The sequence below is a fragment of the Oryzias melastigma genome, linkage group LG15 (genome assembly GCF_002922805.2).
Source record: "Oryzias melastigma strain HK-1 linkage group LG15, ASM292280v2, whole genome shotgun sequence".
Classification (NCBI taxonomy): domain Eukaryota; kingdom Metazoa; phylum Chordata; class Actinopteri; order Beloniformes; family Adrianichthyidae; genus Oryzias; species Oryzias melastigma.
Window position 1 is genome coordinate 23,753,248 of NC_050526.1, and position 25,200 is coordinate 23,778,447.

The window sequence follows — 25,200 nt, forward strand, 5'->3', positions numbered from 1 at the left end:
TCTTAAGGCCGCTGACTACCGCTTGGATACCTTGGCCAGTTTGCTCGTGGGAGTGGATCTTCTTTGTGGAGTGGGGATTTTGGAGGGTTTGCCTGCTTGCTGGCGAGCGGAGGATCGTGGCGTCCCTCGAGCGGACTCACCGACGGTCTCGGATGCATCGGAGCACACGGACTGGATATCTGAGATGTCAAAATCTGAGGCGTCACTTCCTCTGCGACTGCTCCCTCTGCTTCCGGCTTTACTTCCTGGTCGGCTTGAATTTTTCTTGGGCTCTAGAAACAAATTTCCAGACTGATTACAAGTCTGTTTCCCTTCTGTGACCACAAAATACTTAAGAAATCTTTAAAGACCCACTCCGATCCTATTTTGATCTATTTTGTAAGAATTCCCAGTGGTCCTTTAAGTATGATCTTGATGTTTTTAGTCAAATCAAAAATGTGTGTCGTTTTCTAGGACATAGTTTCTGCAGAGCAGCAGTTGATTAGAAATTTGGACCACTGGTGAGGAGTAACCCCGCCCCCCCTTCCACTCTCTGTTGTAGAGCAAGGAGCTTGTGCCCCGCCCAGCGTGTTTTCTACATCACAAATCAGCTCTTTTTCAAACTGCCTTTTCTCGTCTGCTCCTAATTCCCCACTATTTAGATAAATAAATACCCAGAAATACAATTTTCAGCTTAATTTTTTACTATATGTCCTCAATAATCAGAAAAATGCCACTAGAAGATGTTAAAAATACCAAAAGCACAATTTTCATTGGAGTGGGTCTTTAAACCTGCAGCAATGGTGAAAGTAAATAAAAAAAAAAAAAAAAAAGATTTTCTACTTGCCTCCAGCCATTTGTGTTCGAGCTTTCAGCACAGCAGCGTTGATCAACGTTCCCTCCTCACCCGACTGAAAACCTTTGCCAGACAGATAACCAGGAAGACGCAGTTTGCTGCCTTGTACTGCTGTGCCCTGTAAAAGACAGACAGTGAAGTACTTGGAAAGTCTTTTTTCTCTTTCACAAAAATAAGAGTTACAGGTATATGGGTGGAGGAATGAAACTGGCATTACAAAATTAAAAGAAAAAAAATTAACAGTAACTTAAGAAATGAAGAGTATAAATAAGACCAATGTAAAACTATTTTAAAGATAAGCAGGAAATTATTTCTATTAAAAAATGGGACAGAAAAAAAAGCTTCAATAAACACAAGATCAGATAAAGAAAATGATTATAGGTTAATGCTGTATTCTAAATATTAATTGATTCCTGAAATTTTGTTGAGTTTTTTAAATTTCACAGACAAGTTTTTCTATTAATTAAATATATATTTTTATATTTCTTGTCAGTTTTAATCCTCCATAGTGAGCCACAAAACATCCAGGCCCCAGAGTTACAGAGTTAGTCTTAAATTTGACAAAGATCTACTAACATTATACAACAGGGAAGCATGTTAGTGCGTGATAGTTAGCAGCAGGAGTTAACAAATAGGCATTTCAATAAAGTCTGGCATAACGTGTTAATATGAAGCTGGAAGTTTGATCTTAGAGCTTCAACTGAAATCTGCATCTGCCAAACTTTCATATGTACAGTTACAAATAAAATTGAGAAAAACACTTAAAATCACACACAAGTGGTGTGTTTCTTTGTGATTTTTTTCCAAAGCTCTGCAGCAGATTTCAGTTGTGTTACATGACTGAAACGTTGCTCGTCATGTGCTGATTCGGACTATACCTCAGAGGATGAACCTTGGCTTTCAAAGGACTCAGATGATTTAAGAGGAGTGGAGGGTTTGCTGTTTGTAAGCCATGGCTTATCATAATTGCGGGTTATATGTTGGGGAGTCTGAGGAACAACGGCAAATCAAAACACAGGGATTCACAAATCAAAAGAAAAAAAACATGGAACACTAGATGAAGGTAAATAAAACAGAAAAAATAATCAACAGGATGATGAACTTAACAGAACAGTGAGTGTTCGCTTGAGAGTGCAGTACAAATCTGAGGAGTGGCGGGAATCTCTCGAACCTTGGCTGTGTTGATTGCTGCTTGGTTCACTGGGATGAGGCAGCTCTGACTGGAGGTGGACCTGTTGGGAGATGCTCCTCTGGACGACGGCCGAGATCTGCGGCCTCGGTAGCGGAAGCTCGCCATCACCTGTGTGGTTCCTTCTGGGAGGATGAATTTCTCTCGCAGCTCCATATTGGTCCTGCCTTTTGCTAAAAAACAAAAGTCAAATTGAGTAAAACAACACACACAAAACATGATACTAATTTTGGTGATGAGTTGATGATGATGATGATGATGATGATGGCACTTTTTTTTTTTTGCAAACTCTAAATTTTCCTGATAATTTCACATTTTTAATAGAGTTTCCTGAACAATTTGCGAACAAATAATCAAAACTTAAATTCCCTAATAGAACGTTTAATTAACCCAAATTCATTTTCCCTCTCTATTCCAATATCGTTATAGCATTCCTTTTTTAGAAATAAAGATTCAAAAAGTGTCTGAGTACCAACTCTTGAATGATTTCCAGAAAACGTCTAAGTTAACATGGGTAAAATTATAAGAATGCGAACATAAATAAAGTCCAAATAGTCTTATATTTATGTATTATGAATAAAACAAAGAAAAAAAATCATTTTGTGTTTATTGTGTTCCCTCTCCTATATAGAGCTCTATAAGAGTGTGACCTGAAAAATGAGTTTTAAAATCCAATCCAAATCCAAAATACAAACTGCACACAATAAAAATAAAAAAAAATCATGCAGTTACAAAAAGTAACACTGTTAAGTAAACGGCATAGGTATAACTGCGTATTAGTTTAAAAAAACTAGAGCACTGACTGTGGTTTACATAGCGTTTTATATGTAAACAGAATAGTTAAAAAAAAATATCTTTAGATTCTTTGAACACAATCTACCTGTTAGCTTCAGAAAGAAGCTTCAACTCTTAATACATGCTGAGAAAAAAGGAAGCAGCTTTTGTTCTAAAACACTCGTGCCTCAGTGAGAATGAACAGTTCGATGCGACTCACACCAACAACTGCATGCATGAAAAGCAGCCGCGGCTGTGTGAAGGCGGATTGTGAGCGCAGCCTCCGTCTGCCATGTCCTCACAATGAGCGCTCACGCAAAGCTACGCTGCGCCAATCGGACACACCAGGACCAACATAAGCAGCACACACTCAAAATGTGCAGACAGACATACCACTGGTGGGTTCATGGAGCAAGGAGAGAAAGTGTGATATTTGCCAACCTATAGGAGACTGAGTAATTGAAGAGTTTGATTCCGAGCGCAACATTTTGCTCCCGTGGTGATGAACTAGAAGAGACAGTTTCAGGTTCAGCAGGAGGGTTTAGCAGGAGAGACAGAAAGGAGTTATTGAGACAGAGGACAGCAGAAGGGCAGAGTGCTGAAGAGGGATTTTCTTGTCTGAGGGTACAAACTTTACAATCAGTGATTGTCAATATTAAAAAAAAAAAAATCCTGAAGGATAACTGGAGCCTTTTACATAATGAAAATTTAGATGATAAAGTTACTTGGTATGCATTTGAGCAAATTCGTTGACTGTTTCTTTGAACTCACCACGACAGGGGTCGTTCTTCACCAAGAACTCATCCAGAGCCATCCAGCCTCCTCCCACTCGCACCATCACTGTGCTGCGCAAAATTCGCACGAGGCGCAACTGCTGGGAGTCTCCGAACTGCAACAGGAGAGGTAAACAGAGAGGGTGAGTGCAAAAACTTTCATAAACTTGCTCTTTTTGCAGACTAGGAGCTGTGCAACAGCAGAATCCAGAAATAAATTCAGATTCAGTCTTTTTTTAAGTCTGTCAGATGAGATCATTTCATCATAGATATCTTCCTTAAAGTCCCACTCCAATCATTTTCTGAGCAATTTTTGAAGTGTTTGTTAGTGGTCTTTGAATTTTATATTTGTAGTTTTAGGCAAAATAAAAAAAAAAAGTGTTTTCTTTTAGGTTTCTGTTGAATGACAGTACTTGAATATAAATCCGCTTCCGAGTTGCGGGGAGGACTTTTGGTGCGGAGAACCCCGCCCCCATTGCAGAGCAACATATTTTCTGACGCAGATACACTTTTTTAAACAACATTTTTCTTCTGCTCTTGATTCACTATGATTTGAATAAAGAAAAACTATAATTTTGAGTTTAATGTTCTTAACATATGTCCTCCATCATCAGAAAAACAGATGTTAAAAACAGCAAGAACTCAATTTTCATCGAAGTGGGCCTTTAAGGTTCACATTTCTGGTTTCTAGATTGCACTGATTAAACATTAAACACACAAAAGAGTTTGACACAAAACATTAATTGAGTTATTTTTTCAATAGAAATTATTACACATGATTTAATGTTTAATTGGTTTCTTTTTTATGGGAGTGCAGCTGCCTTTAATTATCTTAACTCTAACATCAGTTATGTCACTTCCTCTAAAAAAATACATAGTCAGCAAATGTGGAGCCTGGGTAACTCTTTACCAGAACAAAAAAATATTCAAGTCATAGTATCTTAGAAAAAGTATGATTTTTTTCCTTCTGGATTAATATTCAAGTGAAATTTTTATTTTCATAACAGTATTACAGGTTCCTGATATGCAGTCTAATCAAAAAACCTGTTTAATTGTGTGTTTTTAAATTGCACTGTCCCATTTTAAATAAGCTATTATTATCAATATTAGTATAAACTTTGGAATTACATTGTAAAGCTGGGAAGGAAAACCTCCACAGCTTTACAAGCTAGACAGACTTTTTTAGTTTGTTTAAACACATTCATAAAACAGTGTAAGGACAAGAAAACGGATGTGGACACATGATTATACCACTAGGAGGCACTAGTGTATAATTATTTGCCCACATTTAGTCAATCACAACACAAAAACATAGCAAATTATTGATTAAAGTGATTCAAGCTTGATGGAAGGGATGAGACATGTGTCAGCCAGTTGGATGTGACTGTGAGAAAACAAACATCAGTTGCACGTGACGATCACAGCGGCATGCTTTCAGTCAAAAACGTCTTTACAACATGATCAGGCACATCAATTTTTTGCAGTCTTTGTTGTTTCTACAGCTATGACCAGAATACTCTGGATGCATTGACAATGATGCAGATCGAATGCGGCTGGCTGTAGCCACACACTGAGAACAACATGAGGAGATGGTTCAAGTCTTCTCTGTCTAAGCCACCACAGTGTGACATGTAGACAAACACTGATGACTCTCTGCTAACGTTCTCAATATGGTGCTCTCTAAACTGCTCTTGCACTTGTATGATTATCAAAATGATATAATGCAACTGGTGATTTCTAGTGATCAGATACATTAAAGGTGATGATGATCTGAATAGAGGCACAACAAACAGCTTAAGAGTAACCATTTACCAGAATACAGCTTTCCAAAACTGCAACGTGCAGGTGGGGGGTAAGATTTTGATTTTCCCTGTTTGCTACTGTCTCATCGCCGATTAAGGAGTCATGTAAGCAGTGAACCAGACCAAACTGTCGAAAAGAGTTATTTCAAATTCAATTTTACAGGAAACATTATTGCAAAGTAGTACAAGATAGTATTCCTGTCCCCCTTTCACCAACATGATCAGAAATAATCTTTTGGCAACATGCAGCATGTTGGGATGCATTACCTCCACACAGGAAAAGCAACTTTATTGAAACCATTAAGACTCCCCAACTTTAAAAAATAAACTGATCAGTACGGTAGCTGACATCTGGGTTTTATCAAAGTAAATAATATCCATAATACCAAAGCACGCGGCAAGCACACCAAAAGCATTATTTGTGCTTAACAAGCCTGCAAATAAATAAAACATGGGCTGAAATGATGCTGACAAGCCAATATTGTCATTTCTGAAACTCAAAAGCAGATAGATATAAATTAGTAAAAAGTTATATTTATATTTCTTTTTAAAAAACAAGAAAATTATTCAATTATGATAATTAAATAACAAAACCTAAATATGTTAAGGTATACGTTAATATTATTAAAACAATTTACATTCAAATGTCTAGGACTAACCAGCATAAGCAAAACATTGGATGAAAAATGTAAAGTATTCATTGTAAGTCTTGTTATTTAGAGAGTAGCCCATTATTGGATTCTACCTTTGAGTTCCAGTCTAAAAAGCCAAGATTCTGTGCAAAAAGTGTTAGCTGGACAGCAAACATGATAAATGCAGAGGGAAGCAAGGACTGAAAGCATAAAGGTAAGGACATTCACGTGTACCTGGTTTCCAAGGTAGAACTGGAGATGTGGAAAAACAGTAAAAACATGAAAATGTTAGCATGTATCATTAAATTACATTAACACTTACCTTCAGGCTTATCTTAAAGCAGAACAAGTACTTTTCACTAAATATTTCAGACAGAGTTTTGAGAAAAAACACTTTGTTCTTACCCTGTATTTGTTTGCTCCAATTTGCTCTACCTGGAATCGTTTCGGACATTTGCACTTTGCCACTTGGCGTGTAACCTAGAAACACACAACTCTATTAATCCCTTTGTAATTTATAATTAAAAGAAAATAATTAAAAGAATGGTTTATGGCACCTCATCTTCAATCTTGTCAGCATCTGTTAGTGGTTTGTAGGCGTCTTTGTTGGGATGCAGAGCGGCTACAAACTCGTAGTAGTCGATGTATCCGTCACCGTCTCTGTCAAAAATGTCAGCCACGGCACTCATCTCCAGACGACTGGTGGGAAATTCTGTGGAGGAGCCACCGTCAAGGACTGGCTGCTCTGCTGAGAGGACAGTTTGTGTGCCAGACACTTACTTGATGACAAGATACCCTCTATGAACTCCTGCCGAGTCACTTTGCCATCTTGATCTTTGTCGATGCGGCGGAAGAAGTCCATGACCCGAGACTTTTTATGGTTCATCCATCGCATGTAACGCTTTCGCCACACATCAAAGTCAAAGTTGGCAAATTCCTTCAACTACAAATGCAAAGAAATTAAGGCAATGAATGAGTTGCAAACAAGAACTGAAACATCTAATGACACTGAGAGACAGGTTTACCTCCTCCAGTCTGTCCAGAGCATCATTCAATTTCCTTCGTCTGTCCAAAGCCAAAAGCCACACATGCTGCCATTTGGTGACCAGCAGGTTGACCCGTGGGTTCTTGGTTTCTATGGGGGGTTGTGTTGTTGAAGCATACATTGTTTGAGTGGGAGAGCGTTTTCCTGTAAGTAAAATACATCAAAGTAACCAAGAGGAAAACCATCTGTCATTCTAGGTGTCAAATGGAGTAAAGCGAGGATGTTGCATCACCCTGCAGTGACTCAGCATTCTGCCAGATGGCTCGGGGAAAGCTTGGTAAGGGGAAATTTGTGGGATACATACTTCCAGTTCTTCCTTTGTCCAGCACAGGAATCTGAGACTGGATCGGTGGCTCTACAGCTGCCTTCCTTTTGTGTGTTTTGGTGATTTTATCAACATCTGGTTGCTTCCTGGTCATTTCTTCCATGAAGACCTTGAGATAAGAAGATCAAGTACTAGTTTTAGAACAGCCACCCTTTAGTTTTAAAGCAGCTTTTCTTTTGTGATGTGACTTCACCTGATGCTCTGCTATAAGAGTTTTAATCTCTTCAATTTCCTGAGGAAGTGGCTCCGTGTCTTTATTGCTGATGTTGGCTTCGGCCCACTGCAGCCATTTGAGAAGAGTCTCCAGTAGCTCTTGAGTGGCTAACAGCTCTTTGAGGGCCACATTCAGACGCTGCTGGTGCTGCCTGGCCCATGCCTGCACCTGAAGCAAGGCATCAAACACGATACTCAAACCAAAAACAAGAACAATCCTGAAAAACAATGCTAAATTCTGTTACAAACCTCCTCAAAGCGGGCTTTAATAATGGTGTTCCAGTGCTTGATGGTTGTGATGGAGTCCGGATGGCAGATGCTAATAATGGCCTCCCCCATGCTAGTCGCTTTATTCAGAGATACTCGCTTTTCCTCCAACTTTTTCATGAACTCCTTCAACATAACCAAAGAAAAGCAGTTTGTTTTTAAGTTTGGATCATCTTCAACAGCATAAAAAGTAATATAGCTCATGTTTGTTTTAATAACTGAGCAAGGCAGGCTGATTTCAGTGAGATGAGATCATAGGCAAGAAAAATATCTACTGGATTGCGTTTTTGGCATGAAGGATGGTAGAGAAGGCAAGCAGAGCTGTGACTTCAAGGGAAAGACCTAATTACAAAGGAACGCTGCCATGTTTTATTTAACTAAAACTGTCAAAACATTCAATTTCAATATAAATATATACTGTATATATATTTTTAATCAAATGGAAAATATGTGTAGTTTTTACCTTATGTTGTTCAATAAGCCCCTGCAGTGTTTCCTCTTCATCAGGCAGACTGCCATGGAAACGCAAACTCTGTTCTGCTTCAGCCAACCACTCCAGCAGGATATGAACTGTGGAGTGGAACTCCTCTGCCTGCAGACAGAAGACACATATCGGTCTGGTTTGAAGCAAGTATATCCTCCGTCTGATGAGTGCTGAGGCTCGGCAGTACCTGGCACAGAGCCTGCTCCAGTCGGGCCTGTTTGGACACAGAGAGGTTGCACACCGTCTCCCAGCGAGTGCTCAGCTCCTGCATTTGGACTTTCACCCAGGAGGAGTCATCGTGAGTGTTTTCTATCAGCTCCCTCGCTGAGCGTTTGAGAGCCTGCACGCTAACCGTCCGCTTCCCCATCTCCTTTTGGAAAACCTGAGATTATAAGAAACAAGTCTGGGTTCAAAAGCTGCCTTCCCAGATGCGACCAAATGGAATGTTTTTTTCGTGTATTTAAGCTGCAAAAATGAATACTGAAAAAACATCATGGAAAACTACAAACACAATATTGCCTGTTGGGTGTTTTCAGTTTCACTTTAGTCTTTTGTTAAGCATCCTTGATGGAGAAAACCAAATGAAAGTATAGACTTTCAAAGAGAAGGTAAGACAACGCCATATCTTTTGTTATTTGAATTTCAAAAGCAACCCAGTCGTGGTTTAAGGTTTTTGTAATTGAAAACAATAACAAAAGAATCAAAAGAAAGGGTGGTGGAGGTGGAAACAGTCACAGAACTCTTAAAGTCCCACTCCGATCATCTTTTGAGCTATTTTAAACACAACCCCAGTGGTCTTTTAATCATGATCATGCTGTTTCTAGCCAAAATTGAAAAAAATAACAGTAATGTTTTCTAGGACAAAGTTTCTGCAGAGCAACAACAGTTCGCTTCAAAGTTGGTGGCGGATCTATTGTTGCAGAGCAACCCCGCCCCCATTCCCATCATCCATTACAGAGCTATCTATTTACAGCCCCTCACAGTCCCAGCCTAACATTACATTACAACAAACATAGCAACCAGTATTGGAGCTATACAGCCATACAGCTTTGAGCCAGATGCAAGCTCAGATGAAGACAATGAAGACCTACATGGGTCTAGTCTACAAGTGGATGTGGAATGGAGTGAGCAGGAAGCTCCATTGTATTTTCTACAACATAAATACACTCTTTTTAAAAAAGCAATGTTGCATCAGCTCTTGATCCACAAGGATTTGAATAATGAAATACTAAAAAATGCAATGTTAAGACTAATTTTCTCTATATATGCTCTCCATCATAAGAAAAAAAAAACATAAAAACATATTAAACACACCCAAAACATTTTCCTTTGAGTGGGTCTTTAAGAAAATGAGCTAAAAATTTGATGGAGATTGTGAAGATTTTGGCTTAGTGAGTCTTCCTACCTTGTGGTTGTCTATCAGATTGAGAACCAGGTCTATGTCTCCATGGACGGGCTGGTCCTCAGCAAGCTGGGGCTCCACTTTGTAGAGCCAGTCGATGAGAGCCTGGAGAGCGTCTGTAAACTGACCCGAGAAGAGGAGCGCCTCCTCCAGCTTGTTTTGTCTGCCAGACAGAACATTTAAAAGTTCTTTTCAAAGTTTCCAAGAGCCTTAAAAGTCATCTGACTGCAGGTGTGACAAGTCCTCACCTTTCAACTGACTTCCCACAAACAGTGTCCCATTTGTCCCTCAGCTCACACAGCATATCGTCCAGCTTCTGATGGTCATCTTGCAGTGAGGTCTTGTCTTTCAGGGCTCGGCCTGTTCGAGAGGTGGTGTCGTACACAGAGTGCTTGCTGCCCAGAGATTTCTGGAATTCCTGTAATCCAAAGGAAACACCGTCAGCCAAAAATCACAACAACTGTTAAACACATTTCATTAGAGTTGGCACGTCAATAAGCATTTTCATCAGAACTTGTCTGTTTAGTGAGAAAGGTGTTCTGTGAGGGAAACCCCCCAAAGAGGTCAAAGCCGCTGCTCCCTAAAGATTAAAAGTATCCAATCCCTGATAGATTTGGTTTATCCAAGGATTATGACAGGATCAACCCAATCTCCCTACGTAACACTGCAAACACAAGAGGGAAGAGTGACACCAGCAAATGACCGGTCCTTTTTGAACACATTTGTTTTATAATAAATAGTTCTCATTCGTGTAACAAAAAAACGCTTTATTTTTATAGTTGAATCAAATCTTTTGATATAAACAAATTATTAATACATCTAAACAAAATAAAATTAGTTTTTTGGGAAGTGAAATTGACACAAAGGTGAAACTGATGATTAATGATAAGAATAGTAGATAAGATCGACTTCATAAGTATTGTAACAGATGTAAATGACGTTGTAAAGTTAAAAACATTACCAATTAAATATCAAGAACAGGGATGCTAAGCAAAGTTAACAATCCCCAAATTACAATGTTATATTAAATTTTGCAATAGTACTGCCCTACATCAACAATGGAATTGAGGTATCACTCTACAGCCACCATGTATTTTACAAAAACAAATAATTCATTAATTGAAATATTGTGAACGCACCAGCATTTTATTCTGAAAATCAAATTTACTAAAGGTTACACAATGCACATTATTTATAAAGCTAAAAAAAGTCTTCCAACAAATATAGAAAAACTGTTCATGAAAAGAGAAGAAGAATTTTGTAAAAACGACGAAAAAAAGCAGTCTGCGGTTTGAAGTTGTGGAATAACATGGAGGAAAGTACCAACATGAGTAAAATGTTACTTAATTTAAAAGAAAATACAAACTCAACATTTTAGAAAAATATAAATTAGAAAATGAAACACCTAATGGAACAATTTACTGACAATTATGACTTTATAATGTTGTTTTGATACCTTGATTACTTTTTTTTCTTGAATTATTTTGTGTTTTTGTGAAAAAGTATTTGATGTTTTATGTATAAAAATGTATGCATCAAATATAGTAAGATCGGAGGCAGGAAATAATGAGCTTTTTCTATTAACAACTCCTTTTACACACTCTTTATCCCTTTTTTATCATTTTAATTTAACTGTTTGAATCGATAAATCAATCAACCAATCAATAAACCAAACAATCAATTGATCAAATGCAGATGTTTAAATAGATACAATAGACACAAAACCTGATACTCTGATTCCCCTAAAAAGTTATTTAAATATGATAATAAATTCTATTACCTTGTGCTGAGCCAGTTGAGTCTTGATTTTGTCTGGATCGTTGGCAATTTCCACTTCAGAGTCCAGAGTTTTCTCAGATTCATCCAACCACTCCATCAGTTTGTTAAAGGTTTCATGAAACTAATCAAAAATAACATTTGTTGAGTCAAGTTGAATCACAAAGTTCTGCAAATGAAGTTTCCCAGCTTAAAGAATAGAATGATCCCAGTGAAAATAATTTACTAGCCAGAAAGTAAAATACTAAATATCCATTTAATGCTGCTCTTTGTATTTCTATTAAAAATTCCTGATAGCATTAGAAGTCTGGTTATGACTGTATGAGTATAAACATGCACAGAGTTGTACCTGCTTTGCCCTCTTTCTGGCGTCATCCAGCAGACGGCCTCGCTCCACAGACTTTTGCACCAGCTTCTCCCAGCGGCCCTGAACGCTGAGCAGCAGGTTCTTGATCAGAACCACATCCTGCTTCTGGCTGAAGTACTTCAGATGTGTCCCTGCTTTGTCCAGCTCAATAATGTGCTCTCTGTGGGAGTTCACCTCTGTCACAAACATCTGCAAAAACAGACACTCGAGTTAGAAATAAAAGTTGCAAAAAAAAGTATTTAGTACCTTATTCTATAAACAAATACGGTAATTATTCAGTGGGGGTGATTATATTTTCTTTCAGATGCTTTGCAGACATCTCGGCAGCACAAATATTACCTTATGCTCATCAATCTGAAACAAGATGGTCTCCAGTATGAGGGAAGCAGGGGAAACCATGTTCAGGGTCTGCTCTGCCTGAGTGAGCCAGGCCATGAAGTCCTGGAGTGAGTTATGGAAATCTGTGGCCAACTTCAGCGCTTCTTCTAGTTTGGTCTGTGAACACAAAGCACAGAAAAAATAAGGTCATTGCTTTTTCTTTTACAGATAAGTATCAAAAAGCTCCCTAATGTGGTGCACAGAGGCTGTCTGGTGAGCGAAGGATAAGATCTCTGGAGGGGCTGATGGCCATGATGAGATTTTAATAGGAGAAAAGAGGCATTCACACGGAAACATCCGTTCATCAGAGCCAGGCCAGTGGCTCATCACATAGCAGTAAACACTGTATAATATAAGTAAACATTTCTGCTTACTTTCATTGATTGTTTATTGTATATATTTACTTTTGCAGTGTTTCACTCCTTTTTTAGGTTTTTTTGCAACAGAATAAAAAAAAAATAATAAAAAAACTTACAAACTCTTTAAGCATCTTACAAAATATTACAGCTATGCCTCACATTCCTTTCCACATCACTTAAGTGCTTGCTCTTAAACCAAAACAAAAAAAAATCAGCTTGAAATAATAAATGCTTTAAAACTGCTTCTTTTTTTAGCAAGAATATCACATTTAAGCAGTTGGCCGGCAACAGAATTTATCAGACTTTCAATTCCAGCAAACACGGCCAAAGTAAATAAGCACCAAAAGCAAACGCTTCAGCAAAGACTGAAACTGTCAGGATAAAAAAGTCCATATCTGGAGTGAGAGAAGAAAAGGATAAAGAGGATCTAACTTTTTTCGTATTGAAAAGCACATAAGTTTATCTAATTTGTCATGAAAAAAGAAAATGTTATTTCAGTTTTTTGTGTAGCTCTTTATTTCTCTTCAGCAGTTCTTTTGAAAGAAATGTTCTATACAGTGTGGCCACATCCTGTGTGTCACTGTCGACTTATACATGTAATCAGAACAGGACACAAAGGCTTACAGCTGCAGGGTTTAAGTGTTTGTCAGAGACCCCTCACAGGACGAGAAGCAGTAAATCATTAGGTGCTGTGAAAACCATTCATCATCTCGCTTCCTACCTTCTTTTCAGTGACTTTGGCCTGCACTGCTTCCCATTTCTCCTTCAGGTTTGTGAGGTCATGCTCTGTGGTGCTGTCTGAGCCCTCAGGTGTCAGAGCAAGCTGTTGGATGCCCTTGTTGAGCAGCTCCTGATACAGTTCCTCCTTGGACTCGAGGGCAGAACACAACTCCTGTGACAGGGAAAAAAAAAAAAAAGTAATGTAATGTTAATTAATAACTCGTTCACTCTAACTTTAAAGACCCGCTCCAATGAAAATTATGTTTTTGATGTTTTTAACATGTTCCTCTGGCACTTTTCTGATGATGGAGGACATATGTGTTTTAATTATTTATTTATTCAAATAAAGCAGACAAAAAAATGTAGTTAGAAAAGTTTGTAGTTGTTACATACAAACTACAATCGTCGAGTCACAAGCTTCCAGCTCTGTCCCATTCCAATTCATCCACTTGTAGACAAATAGCATCCGGATCAAAACTGTACAGCTGTTGCTATTTTTATTGCACTGGTAATGTTAGGTTGGGAGTGTGAGGGTTAGCTGCCGTAAAAGTGTGTAAAGCACGGGATGATGGGAAATCAGTGCAAGCTTACTCCCAACAGGCCCGCCCACAACTCAGAAAACGACACAGTATTTTTCTATTTTGTCAAAAATCGCAATAAAAAGACCACTAGGAACAGTTTGAAAATAGGTCAAAAGATGATTGCAGTGAGTCTTTGAAGTGGTTGACAGCTTTTTTTTTTTTTTTGCAGTCAGTCCAAATTTAGTCCAAAAATTGTGAAAAATTGTGCATAGCAAGACACATGGAGACACTTAAAAAGCATGTTTCCCACAAACCTTTAAACATAACAAGTCACTAGTTTGAGAAAAGTTCCAATAAAGTTTTGAGTTTCATTAACTGTAACCACCGCTGCTTCTGAAGCGAGTCCTTGTTATCGCCTCTCCCTGACTGAGTGCAAAAACAAAGATGGGGAACATTCCTCGGCTCAGCGTAGCCAGACATGGCTGAATCCATTTGAAACGCCTGCAGAGCGTTTTGTCATCTTCTGCAGGGAAATGTAAGTTTTGCATTTTGTAGTGTCATTTAATTTTCACACTTTGGATAAAACACAGAAAAGACACAGTCATCTCATTGCCAGCCTGCCATCTGCATGCAGTCTCTCATATTGTTAAACACATACCAGATGGGCGTTAAGCTGCTCCCGGGCCGTGTCTGGTAAGCCTCCCACAGCCTTTGATGCCAACAGCTGACGTTCTGTGTCTTTCAACCATTGCTGCATATCTTCTATCTCACCATGGAAACCCTGGGCCTGCAATACAATACAACCTGAGTCAGGACAAAAGGTGTCTCACACACACACTCATTGTTGGAAATGTGACACTCAGAGAGAAGCATGTCTGTGTTATTAATTCCTTGAATTCAATTAGTTCTCTGAAATGGATGTTCAGGAATATAAAGCAGAATGAACAATGACAGCGGAATCATTGTGACTGTTAGAATTTTTCTTTAGGTTTTTAACTTTTACAATTTTTTTCCAACTGAGATGAGAATGGATGCTAATAATAGCTGAGGGAAAAGTGGAGTCAAAAGTTCCCTTCCTGTCCTCAGATCAAGCATGTGTCATGGATACGTGTGAAACTCCACAGGATGCAGAGGGGGGTTAAACTTTATGACTTTGACATGACATGCTTATACGTATCCTGGGGAGAAACAAATGAGTCAACATTTTTTTAAACAATAACTATAAAACAGGTTGTTCAAATGTTGAGAAATGAATCCTCATGCCTGAAGGAGGGAAGACTCCAATTGCTGCTTCCTCTGCTCTGTCTTCTTCAAGATGGCTTTCCATCTCTGGTTCAGGTTCTCCAGTTTGCTCTTCAAGCTGGAGGCTTCTTCTCCGGCGCTGGACTCCACCAGTTCGTTTCCTGCCTTGTTCACCGTCTCCACTGTCGCCTTATGAGCCAGAACGTCAACTTGAAGTATCTGCAAAAATCCAAAAAAAAAAACAAAAAAGTGCAAAATTTTGGAGGATCTTGAAATGTAACAGTTTCTATTTTAGAAAAATCAAAAGGTAAATTGTGTTTGTTATATACTGGAGAGTGTGGTATCTGAATGCATCTTAACTGCAGTATGAGAACTAAAACCAGAAAAATGTGTACATCTAAAAATCTAATGCAGACTTTCAGAAATACATTAAATTTAACTAGAGTGAAGGGGATCAGAGTTAACTCTGCTTGTAGATGATTTGCCCAAAAATAAAACAGAAATTCAGGCCCAAAATACTTAAAACTGACTGTTTAGTGTGTGGAAGCATAGATGAGGGGTTCTGACAGTAAGACATATGTTTTAGAAGTAAATTAAGTTCCATCAAGAAGTGGTGCAATCAAGATCATAGGAGCTTATTTCTGTTGTTTTGTGTAAAAAAGATTAAACTAGAAAATGGCACCAACTTAAAAAAAATACCAATTTGTACAAGGATTGTAGGAGTAAACTATACATCTGCAGAGACTAATCTTCTCCAGTCTTCTCCCATTTTCAAGGATTACATGAACGTATGCAACGGCTTGTTTGTTTACTAAAGCAGCTTGTTTTAAACATGGCTAAAAGAAGCATCGAATGAGTGAAAATGTGTCGTACGTTGTGCTTGGCAAGCTCGATCTCGATGGTTTTGGGGTCTCCTGCAGACTTTTTCTGTTCGCTGAGCATCTCCTCGGTGTGGCTCATCCAGGCCAGCAGCTCGTCCAGTGCATGCTGGAACTGTCCCAGAGCCAGGAGGCCTCCCTCCAGTTTGTGCTGGATCAATGAAAGTTTGACCCGTCAGTGAAAGCATTTGACATACACACCAGTTATTTAGCTCTGCTATCTTCTTTTTCTTTTGTTTAACATTTAAAAAATTATTTCTTTTCTGACAGTCCAAGATTTTTAAAAAGTAAATCCCCTATCCTGACCTGCCGACTGATGATCTTTTCATCCAGATTGTTCCACAGCATCTTGAGTTCGGCCATCGGGTCTTGAATGGTGCAGCGATCAGCCTCTTCGGTCACCTTCTTCAGCAGCAGGCCCGCTTGGTGGTTCAGCCGCTCCATCTCTATCTGCAGCTGGTATGCTTCCCCTTTGAACTCCTGACAAAGCATGACAAGTGGTGGTAAGCTCAGTCAGAAGAACATAAAGCAAACCTGCAAACACTATATTTGCCTTTAGTCGGTACTATTTCTCAAATCAAAGGAAATGGGCCTTTCTTATGGAACTTTTGTACCTGGACATAAAGAAAGTCTTTTGTTTCAGATAAAGCCTGTAATATAAACACAGGTGGTGTATGATACAGCTGCTTCGCCTGCTAACAATGCAGTAAAGATAAAGAAGTGGGTCAGTAAGCCATTGCAGAAAGGGATTATCCTGCTTTCAATGTTTGAAATGCCCATCGTATACTTAAATACAAACACACACACGGATGTACCTTGAGCTCTGCGATTTGCTGCTTGACCGTCTCCAGATCTGTGCCTACAGGGGACATTAAATCCAGTTTGCTCTCCAAAATATCCACCCAGTCGAACATCCCCTGTGAGAGAAAGCATTGTTATTGACAAGAAAAAAAAAGACAGTTTCAACTTACGCACTAAATCTAACAGCTTGTCAGCTTGTTTGTGCAGTTCACAAAATTGTGTAAACATATGCAGTAAAATGAGTTTTAGAAAGCTTTGAAGATAAATTCTATGTCCTCAAGTTAAATTAAACCAGCTGCAAAGAAAACTTTCCCAAATCATAAACAAGATCTCTAAAAATGTTTTGCAAGTATAAAATAAACAAAGTGCAAGATTGTGGTTGGTGTTTATAGCCCCTGAATTGACATCCCCCTGTTAAATTCACAAGGGTTGCGTCATCCTCATAATCTGGCTCATGGAGTGTGTTTAGTTTTTAAAGACAAACAGTGTATAAGCTGGGATTTTTCATCGTCGAAAAAGAAGCTGCAGTCAAGTTTCTGTTTGTTTTGTGTGCACAACATCAGGCAGATGTGCTATTTAAAGTACCTGCAAGCCATCTTGAAACAGCACAGCAGCCTGCATGGCCTCTTCCAGTCGGTCTACTCTCTCCTTCCAAGTCTTACTCAGATTTTCCCATGCTGAATTGACCTAAAAAATCACATTATATACATGTAGGTGATAAAATGCATTCAAATGAACTATTCAGAGTATCAAATTATTTTTGTCAGAATTTTATTTTATGCTAAACGTTACCTCGTCCAGACTTTTCTTTATGACTGGTTTATCAGGCTCCCCGCAGGCCATCAAAAGCTCCGCCCCCTGATTTTGAACCACATCAAGCTCTTCTTGCAGCCCATCGAGCTCTTCCTTAAATCCCTAAAATATGTTTCAAAGTTAAAGAAAACAACTGGTTGATTCATCGAGTTAATTTTGAATTTAAATCGCTCCACCTCCACAAATTCCTGTTGCTGCTTGACGACAGAAGGGTCCACCCCGGGTTCCTCCAGCTCCTTCAGCAGGTCCTGGCTGTCTTTGATGGTGATGATGAGAGCGCCGTGGTCACACCAGAACTTTTCGGCCAGGTCCATCACATCCAGGAGCTTCCCCTCTCGCTCCTCAAGCAGAGCTTGAATATCACTCCACAGGAAGACCATTTGATCCAGTTTGTCTTGTACGGCTGCTCGTGGAAAAACAGCAGAATAAAAAGGATGACTTATATCACTGTTAAAAATTAGATAAATAGAATCCCAGTAAAAATATTTTGGTCATGATGTCAAACCTTTAGCTGATAAGTCCTTGTCTGGTCCTTCGGATCGTGCGATCATCTCTTCACCCCGCTGCTTCAGGGTCTCATAGGAGGGCTGCAGCTTCTCCAGGTCCATAGAGACAGCCTTGTTTTCAGTCATTTGCTCCTTAATCTTCTCCACTTCTACTGAGATGGAGGGAGGTTTACGGAGCCGTTCCGCGATACGCTCCAGGGATTCTATCATGGAGTCGATTTTATCATGGAACTGACAAAAAATAAGGAGGTAGATAATTACACATCACTTCAAACATTAAAAAAATACACAAAACAGATTTGATTCATTCTTAAAAATATATTTTTGTGATAGTTTATCATACAGTAGAAAATGTGCTCCTTACCTGTGTGGATTTGGAGATGGCTTCATCTAAAGTTGCAGCTCTCTGTGTGACGTCAGCTTTGAGTTTGGTGTATAGTTTGTCAGAAGCTGTGTATTTCTCTCTGATGGGTTCTCCCTCCACTGGGCTAAGTTCAAGAAGCTGAGGCCCCGTTTTATTCATCTTGTCGATATGTGGCTTGTGCTCGGCGATCAGCTCTCTCATTTGCTGGAAAACACATCAGATGTTTTGCTGAATTCTTTCTTTTTTTATTTGGACAAAAGTCCCACAAAGAATCTCTCTATGCTGGCTTCTTACTCTGAGCTCTTCTTGCTGTTGTCTGAGTGTGTCAAACTCGATGGCAGGTGCAGGAAGCTGGCCAAAGGACCTTATGGTTTCCTGAAGCCACGGCCATAGTTCCTCATACGTCTCCCAAAACTGTGTGGCCAGAGACTGAGCACGCTCCAGCTGCAAGCAGCGCTCGGAATTCAGCTGACTGATGACACCATATTTCTCCAAGATGGCCTCAGTCTTGGCCTGTTTGAATTCAAACATTCACTCTATGTGCACTTTTATAAACATATAAGTAATGCTTCAGAATTTATAACATTTTTTATTTACCTTCAAAGCTGCTTTTTCCTCAGGGTTTTTGCTGCTCATGATCATCTTCCCTGTTTTCACTATTTCATCCACGGCATCTTTGTGCCTCATGATGTCCATTGAGAAAACCTGTTAAACCAGTTGGGTCAGTTCAGTGAACACACACACAGACTCACTCATGGTCCTGAAAGCGAACCTTTTGTGCTTGGAGCTGCGCTGTTGTCTGGTCCTGCTCCAGCCTGATTTCCCCCATTGACAGCAGCTTCCTCTCAGCCTCAGTCAACCAGGAGAGCTCAGCATCTGCTGCTTCCCCAAACTGTAGGAATGATGAATCAAAGTAACAAAAATAAGAGGAAAAATGCAGTGAAATGAGGAAATAAAGCCACTGCACTTACCTGCTGTGATTTAAGGATGCCAGCATTGATCTGGTCGACCTGGCAGGTGATGGTGTCACACACGGCTCTGTAGCGCTCGTTATCCTCATTCAACAGCTTGTCTAAACCCTCTCGGGTGTGCCATGGGATCAGGTCCAGGAGAGAACCGCTCAACTCATTCAGCTTGTCCACCACTGATTTTTGGTCCTTGGTTTCTTTAAGCAAGGCCTGAACATGTTAAGCAAACAAAAACATCTTTTAAATTCAGTCTTTTAGAAGTGAACATTTTAAATGTTAAAAGCCTTGCCTTCTGCCTGTTTTGAGAGTGAACAAGCTGCTCGCCAACAGGCTCCTGTTCAGCAAAAAGGCTGATCTCAGCCTCAGCTTTGTCCAGCCAGGTGCTCAGGTCCTCATGAGTGTGCTGCAGCTTGGAGGAGAGACTCAAAACGCGCTCTAGTGTCTTCAGGACGCCATCGCTCATTGAGTTTATCTCAGCATACTTGGATTTTATTCCATCCAGTTTTCCTTGGATGGTCAAAACTTCATCACCTGCAAACCGAAAAGAAAAATAAATTAGATCAAAGTCAATTTAATGCTTTAGAAAAGTGTTTTACAGACAATCCATAATTTAATAAATATAATTGCACTACATCCCAGCCAGGTGAGGCCACAACCTGTGATGCATTCAAAGATCCAAGGAAACTGTAATAATAGTGTCAAAATGTGGGATGTGGTGCAGTAATGCAATGGTTATCTAACATTTTTTGTTTCCATGTAACAGTAAAATAAATATAAATGTATTTGTTTTACTCTGAAGAACCCAAATTAAAAACAATCAGAATTATCCTCATTATGCATAACTGTATGAAAAACAATATTAAAAAAATGCTGCTGTGTTAGGGTCCCACTGTTAAGAAAAATGTTTAAGTAAAATGCTTAAATTAAACAAAGTATGTATTTTAAGTATATATTTCTGACCCACAATTTACGTCATTTGCTCTTAAGATGACATGAAGAGTGTTTTTTTATGTTTATTTGATGTAAACAAAGTTGTTCTTTTTCTGTTACTGCCTGGTAGTTCATTTAAACTAGTTGAATTTAGTTCATTAAAACATGAGGAAGTATTTAAGACGCGCCTGTTGTTTGCTTCAGCAGCTCCACTCCATTAAAGATGGCTTGATCAACATTCTTCTTCTGGAGTTCAATCTCGCTTTGAAGGGTCTGAAAAGAAAAACCTCAGTCACAGAGAGGCAAAGGAGAAGGTCCCGCACAAACAATAGAAATAATTAAACTGAAACAAACTGAGAGATGATTCATGTAAGGCAAAAGAAATAAAAAAAATGGATGGCCTGATGGGAACTTTGTACCCGTTGTTCTGCTAGTTGCTTTTCAAGCGTGTCTGTTCTGTAGTCCTCCACGGACACTTCGCTCAGCCTGGAGTGCACCTGGTTGAGCCAGTTCATGAGGGCCACCTCATCCTCTCCAAACAGCTGGGCGTTTGCCAGAGCCTGGTGCAGCATGTCAGCTTTCCTCCTGCATCGCTCCTGGAGCTCTATATAACCGGCCTGAATGGTTTCCAGTTTGAATTGAACAAACTCTTTATCGTCCACAGAGCTCACAGTTTTGAGCATTTGACCCAGACTGACAGCCTGAAACAAGTCTTTACTGTGATTCATAATCTCCTCCTCTAAAGCCTGACCATGGGGTGTGAGAAATGGAACAAAAAAAGACAAAAACAAAATGTAAAACAGACAAAAATGGGAGGTGATGACAACTTAAATTAAAAGCAACAAATGAGAAAAGTAATATAAAATATGCAGGGAAGAATCAAACATAATCAAAATAAATCTAAACAAAATTGTTAATTTGGACATGGAGTGAATTACCTTATGCTGAGAAATCTGATCCTCTAGCTTAGAAGTCTCAGTGCCAATTGGCTCAGAGTTGGCGAGGTGTTTCTCTGTCGCTGCCAGCCATTCACTCAAAGGCTCCAGAGTCTCGTGGAACTGCTGAGTGACCACTAAGATGCTTTCCAGCTGTCTGTGCCTGCCACATGCGTAAAAACACACAAAAGGGCTTGAGAGACACTACACATAACCCCTATGAAAAGACACTGGATAAGAAGTAAAAAAAAACAATTAGTAGAAGTTTGGCGTAAATTTTCTCTCAGAAGATCTGATCTTCTGTGGTTTGACCATGTTGACAAAAATAGTCTGAGATGCTGGAAAGTGGTTTATCATGAGTTCAATTAAAAGATGAGTAACTCCATTTGAAGGTCACATCAGATCAACTCAAAATGCTAAATTTCCTAAAAATTCCTTTATGACAAAACACTGAAACTATTTTTCAATATTGCAAGCTCAGTTTCACATATTTTCTCTCCATTTTACTTTAAATTTTCATGTAAATCTAACACCGTGTTATGAGTTCTGTCTATAATTTAAAAAAAATAACAAATGAAACCCATAATGTTTTTGTAGGACTTTGCAGAACATGTCACCACTTTTTAAGACTATCGTATGAGTTTTTAAAGTGTTTGGAAATCTGTAAATAAGTCAAAGAAAAGGAAAAAAATGATTTGTGTTGTGTTACCAAGTCATTTTTTGTGTGCATGTTTGCGCAAAGAAACAAAAAAAGTAATTACTTTATTTAAATTCCTTTCAGTTTTTTTAAACTTTACAAAATAGACAAGTGAAGTTTGAAATAAAGACAAAAACATAAACCTGATTACTACTTTAACTTTAGAATTTTAGGTCAGTGAAGCTTTTTGTGTTTTCATACAGACCTGCTTTCAGCTTTCTTCAGCAGAGTGTCCCACCTCTGCCCTAGGCCTTCAATCTCTTTTGCAACCTTCTCCTTATCCACAGACTCTCCCAGTTCTGCAACCTTTCCGCCCTCCTTTTTTATGAGTTCCACGGTCGGCTTTCGGTCATCCAGCAGTCTCTGCAAGAGCTGTCAAAGGCAAACAAAGCGGCAGAGTTACGAGTGCTGTTGATTTGATCGCCTCAAAAAAGGTAGTAAATCTAACAGACACAAATTAGGTGCCCACCGGGCAATGAATGTCAATTAAATAAGATGAATGACAAAGCTAAAATTATTTGTAAGTGTGTTGACTTGTTAACTGTCGGAAGGAAATGTTTGTTTGACTGACCTTCTGCTCTTGTATCTGTGCCTTCACCACTTTGAACTCTGCGGATGGAGGTTTCTGGTTGGCTACAAGCTCCTCAGTGTCCGTCAGCCAGCTGAGCAGGGACTCTAGAGCATCCTGAAACCTCCCACAATGCAACAGGGCTTCATGCAGCTGAGCAGATCGTTCAGCAATCTGCAAAAGACATGATAAACAAAAAATGTTGTCAATATTTGACTCTAACAATGACAAAAAAATGTGCAACTCAGAAATATAATCTACAGAAACGTAAACATGTGACAGTCAGGGCAGTGTGACCTTTTTATTGAGGGTATTCCATTTTAGGTTGGTGTCTTGAAGGTCGTCCTCAAGCTTCTTGGTGCTGGTGCCTTTAGCAGCGTTCTGGATCAGGCTCTGTCCGAGTGAGTTGATGTCTTGAATTTGCGTCTGCAGGGGTTCAATGTTATCTTTCTGGAGAGCCTTCAAGACAAAGAGTTTAAATATGATATATATTAGTTGTTAAAAAAATTCAAGACGAATAAAACACAAAAAAGCAGAACAACTGAATTAGTGGCAAGAGGATTGCTTTCTTTTAGAGAGAAAAGAAATAACCTATGAAAATGTGGAAAATACTGAAGACTAATCTGTGCATTTAGCAATGAATTTATAAATTTGGAACCCAATTTTAATAAAAAAAAATGCGTTTTGGTGTTTTTAACATGTTCTTGTTGCATTTCTCTGATGAAGCGGAACATATACAAAGAAAATTCAGCTCAAAATTCAATGTTTGAGTAGTTATTTTTTCAAACTGCTGTAAATTAGGAAAGGACAAAAAATGTTGCTAGGAAAAGAACTTATTTGTGACATAGAAAATACACTAGGCAGCCCACAAACTCCCTGCTCCGAGCACTAAGCAACGGGGAGGGGAAGAGGGGCGGGGTTGCCTCTCACCAGCTGTCCCACCTACAACTCAGAGGCAAATTTCTAATAATCTACTCCTGCCCCTCTGCAGAAACAATGTCCTACAAAACATCACAGTTTTTTTTTATTATTATTTTAATTTGACAAAAAATGGCATCATCATAATTAAAAGAATGCTTTTAAAATAGCTCAAAAGATGATCAGAGTGGATCTTTAGAGCAACAGACATCTAATGTTTTAACTTTAACTAAATTTGTCATACTGAATATTACTTCTGTTTGTAAAAAATAAAAATAAAAAGAAATGCTTGATTGTTCTGCGATTCATTTGTGTCTATATGTTGCTTTTAAAGGAAAAAAAAATAATTCTTGATAAAGCATCCATTACATTTACAATTTTTTATGATCTCATAGTTTTTTGGGGAAAAACTCAGTTGATATTACCACCTCAAATTGGTCAGTAGATCTTATGAACACACTTTTATCAGCTAAAGCACAACAAAATTCCAGTCTGTAAAGCCAAAAAATCCTGATTACATCCCTCCTGTAGCCAAAACCATGACTTGTTGAGGAAAAACTCATTTTAAATGGATGCTCTATAAACAGAAACATGCCAGAACACCGAACGGAGAAACATTCAGGAATGGAAGGAGTGGTTATTTTGGGGCACCTGTGAGAAGAAATAACCCGTGGGGTCCATTTCAGTGCAGGCAGCAATGGCACTCAGTAAAGCCTCAATGTCATGCTCCTCTGTGTGCTGGAATGTCTGTATGCTGTTCGGCAGACAAGCCTCCAGAGACTGCAGAAACTCCTCCAGCTCTTCCAAGTTGTATTTGGATGCTGCTTGTTGCGAGGAACACAGATTTGTGTGCTGGCAGCTGGCTGTGTGTAGAGTTACAGAGTTCCTGTGTGTCTCCGGCTGTGTCACCACCACACTAACCAACTCGCAGTCATCCTGAGGTGACACATCCTCAAACAGCTCAGCTGTGGACAGCTCATCGTAGTCGGTTAGAGTCCTGGACCGCCAGCCTGAACTGTCGTTTTGAGTTCTGGCGGTCGACCCTGAAGGTGACCTCGCTGTGGAGTATTTGTATTCTCCGTTGCTTAGAGTTTCCTTTTCATGCAGTTTCACAGTAGCAGATTCTTTGTGTCGTGGCTCCTGAACCAAGCAGCTGCTGTGGTAAAGAGGCTGCTTCTTTTTTACAGGAGAGAAAGGAAAGTCCTCCTGCCCTGAGCTCAGTGATCGTCTCGTTTTCAGGTCCCCGGATGTGTGCATGGCCTCCGAGGATGACAGGCTCCGTGTGCCGGGGCCCGTTCTTTTGTGGGGTTTGTGTCTGTCCCTCTCTACTGAGGGACTGTAGAGCCCTGAGTCCTCTTCAGATGTCAGCGAGCTGGTTTTACTTGGTCCTCTCTTGCCATTGATCAGCCCAGGCCTCTCCACACTCCCTGAGCCCAGCGTCCCACTGCGGCTCACATACTCCCCCAAATTAGTCGGGGCAAAAGTCCGCCACGATCGCCGGTGATGGGTTTGTTCTTTCTTGTCTCCACCTTGAAGACGAGTCTTCGGAAGCACGGTATCACTCACCCTCATGCCATTCCCATTGAGTTTAAGCCCATCAAAGACTGCACGCTCGTCCAGCATGGCAGGCTTTCTGGTCCTCAGCTCAAATGAGCTGGAAGCCGAGAGACCCCCATTGCCACACAGACTTCTGACCTCTAAAGTGCGGTGTGTGTAAG

General features: G+C 39.5%; 1 protein-coding gene across 7 annotated transcripts in view; it reads right to left on the minus strand.

Moving 5' to 3' along the window:
- The window catches only part of dst (dystonin), a 92,473-nt gene continuing 67,273 nt past the window's right edge, over nucleotides 1-25,200 (minus strand). For 6 of the 7 annotated variants that reach the window (XM_036215471.1, XM_036215472.1, XM_036215474.1 and 3 more), the window contains 44 exons: nucleotides 22,862-23,023; nucleotides 22,568-22,738; nucleotides 22,202-22,368; nucleotides 21,303-21,462; nucleotides 20,784-21,110; nucleotides 20,553-20,637; nucleotides 19,724-19,965; nucleotides 19,438-19,644; nucleotides 19,239-19,358; nucleotides 19,064-19,171; nucleotides 18,761-18,979; nucleotides 18,467-18,670; nucleotides 18,102-18,333; nucleotides 17,773-17,999; nucleotides 17,576-17,698; nucleotides 17,369-17,470; nucleotides 16,798-16,899; nucleotides 16,289-16,462; nucleotides 15,978-16,133; nucleotides 15,126-15,323; nucleotides 14,521-14,649; nucleotides 13,343-13,513; nucleotides 12,224-12,379; nucleotides 11,867-12,073; nucleotides 11,522-11,641; nucleotides 9,990-10,159; nucleotides 9,745-9,904; nucleotides 8,527-8,721; nucleotides 8,319-8,447; nucleotides 7,838-7,981; nucleotides 7,569-7,757; nucleotides 7,355-7,484; nucleotides 7,031-7,194; nucleotides 6,786-6,948; nucleotides 6,563-6,717; nucleotides 6,411-6,485; nucleotides 6,240-6,257; nucleotides 5,384-5,500; nucleotides 3,570-3,687; nucleotides 3,192-3,305; nucleotides 2,007-2,197; nucleotides 1,714-1,824; nucleotides 827-953; nucleotides 1-272 (listed from right to left, as the gene is read on the minus strand). In XM_036215471.1, the coding sequence (XP_036071364.1) occupies nucleotides 16-272; nucleotides 827-953; nucleotides 1,714-1,824; nucleotides 2,007-2,197; nucleotides 3,192-3,305; nucleotides 3,570-3,687; nucleotides 5,384-5,500; nucleotides 6,240-6,257; nucleotides 6,411-6,485; nucleotides 6,563-6,717; nucleotides 6,786-6,948; nucleotides 7,031-7,194; nucleotides 7,355-7,484; nucleotides 7,569-7,757; nucleotides 7,838-7,981; nucleotides 8,319-8,447; nucleotides 8,527-8,721; nucleotides 9,745-9,904; nucleotides 9,990-10,159; nucleotides 11,522-11,641; nucleotides 11,867-12,073; nucleotides 12,224-12,379; nucleotides 13,343-13,513; nucleotides 14,521-14,649; nucleotides 15,126-15,323; nucleotides 15,978-16,133; nucleotides 16,289-16,462; nucleotides 16,798-16,899; nucleotides 17,369-17,470; nucleotides 17,576-17,698; nucleotides 17,773-17,999; nucleotides 18,102-18,333; nucleotides 18,467-18,670; nucleotides 18,761-18,979; nucleotides 19,064-19,171; nucleotides 19,239-19,358; nucleotides 19,438-19,644; nucleotides 19,724-19,965; nucleotides 20,553-20,637; nucleotides 20,784-21,110; nucleotides 21,303-21,462; nucleotides 22,202-22,368; nucleotides 22,568-22,738; nucleotides 22,862-23,023 (6,996 nt within the window). In that variant the 3' untranslated portion in view covers nucleotides 1-15. The remainder of the gene's footprint in view (nucleotides 273-826; nucleotides 954-1,713; nucleotides 1,825-2,006; nucleotides 2,198-3,191; nucleotides 3,306-3,569; nucleotides 3,688-5,383; nucleotides 5,501-6,239; nucleotides 6,258-6,410; nucleotides 6,486-6,562; nucleotides 6,718-6,785; nucleotides 6,949-7,030; nucleotides 7,195-7,354; nucleotides 7,485-7,568; nucleotides 7,758-7,837; nucleotides 7,982-8,318; nucleotides 8,448-8,526; nucleotides 8,722-9,744; nucleotides 9,905-9,989; nucleotides 10,160-11,521; nucleotides 11,642-11,866; nucleotides 12,074-12,223; nucleotides 12,380-13,342; nucleotides 13,514-14,520; nucleotides 14,650-15,125; nucleotides 15,324-15,977; nucleotides 16,134-16,288; nucleotides 16,463-16,797; nucleotides 16,900-17,368; nucleotides 17,471-17,575; nucleotides 17,699-17,772; nucleotides 18,000-18,101; nucleotides 18,334-18,466; nucleotides 18,671-18,760; nucleotides 18,980-19,063; nucleotides 19,172-19,238; nucleotides 19,359-19,437; nucleotides 19,645-19,723; nucleotides 19,966-20,552; nucleotides 20,638-20,783; nucleotides 21,111-21,302; nucleotides 21,463-22,201; nucleotides 22,369-22,567; nucleotides 22,739-22,861; nucleotides 23,024-25,200) is intronic. The other variant, XM_036215470.1, reaches the window with a different exon arrangement.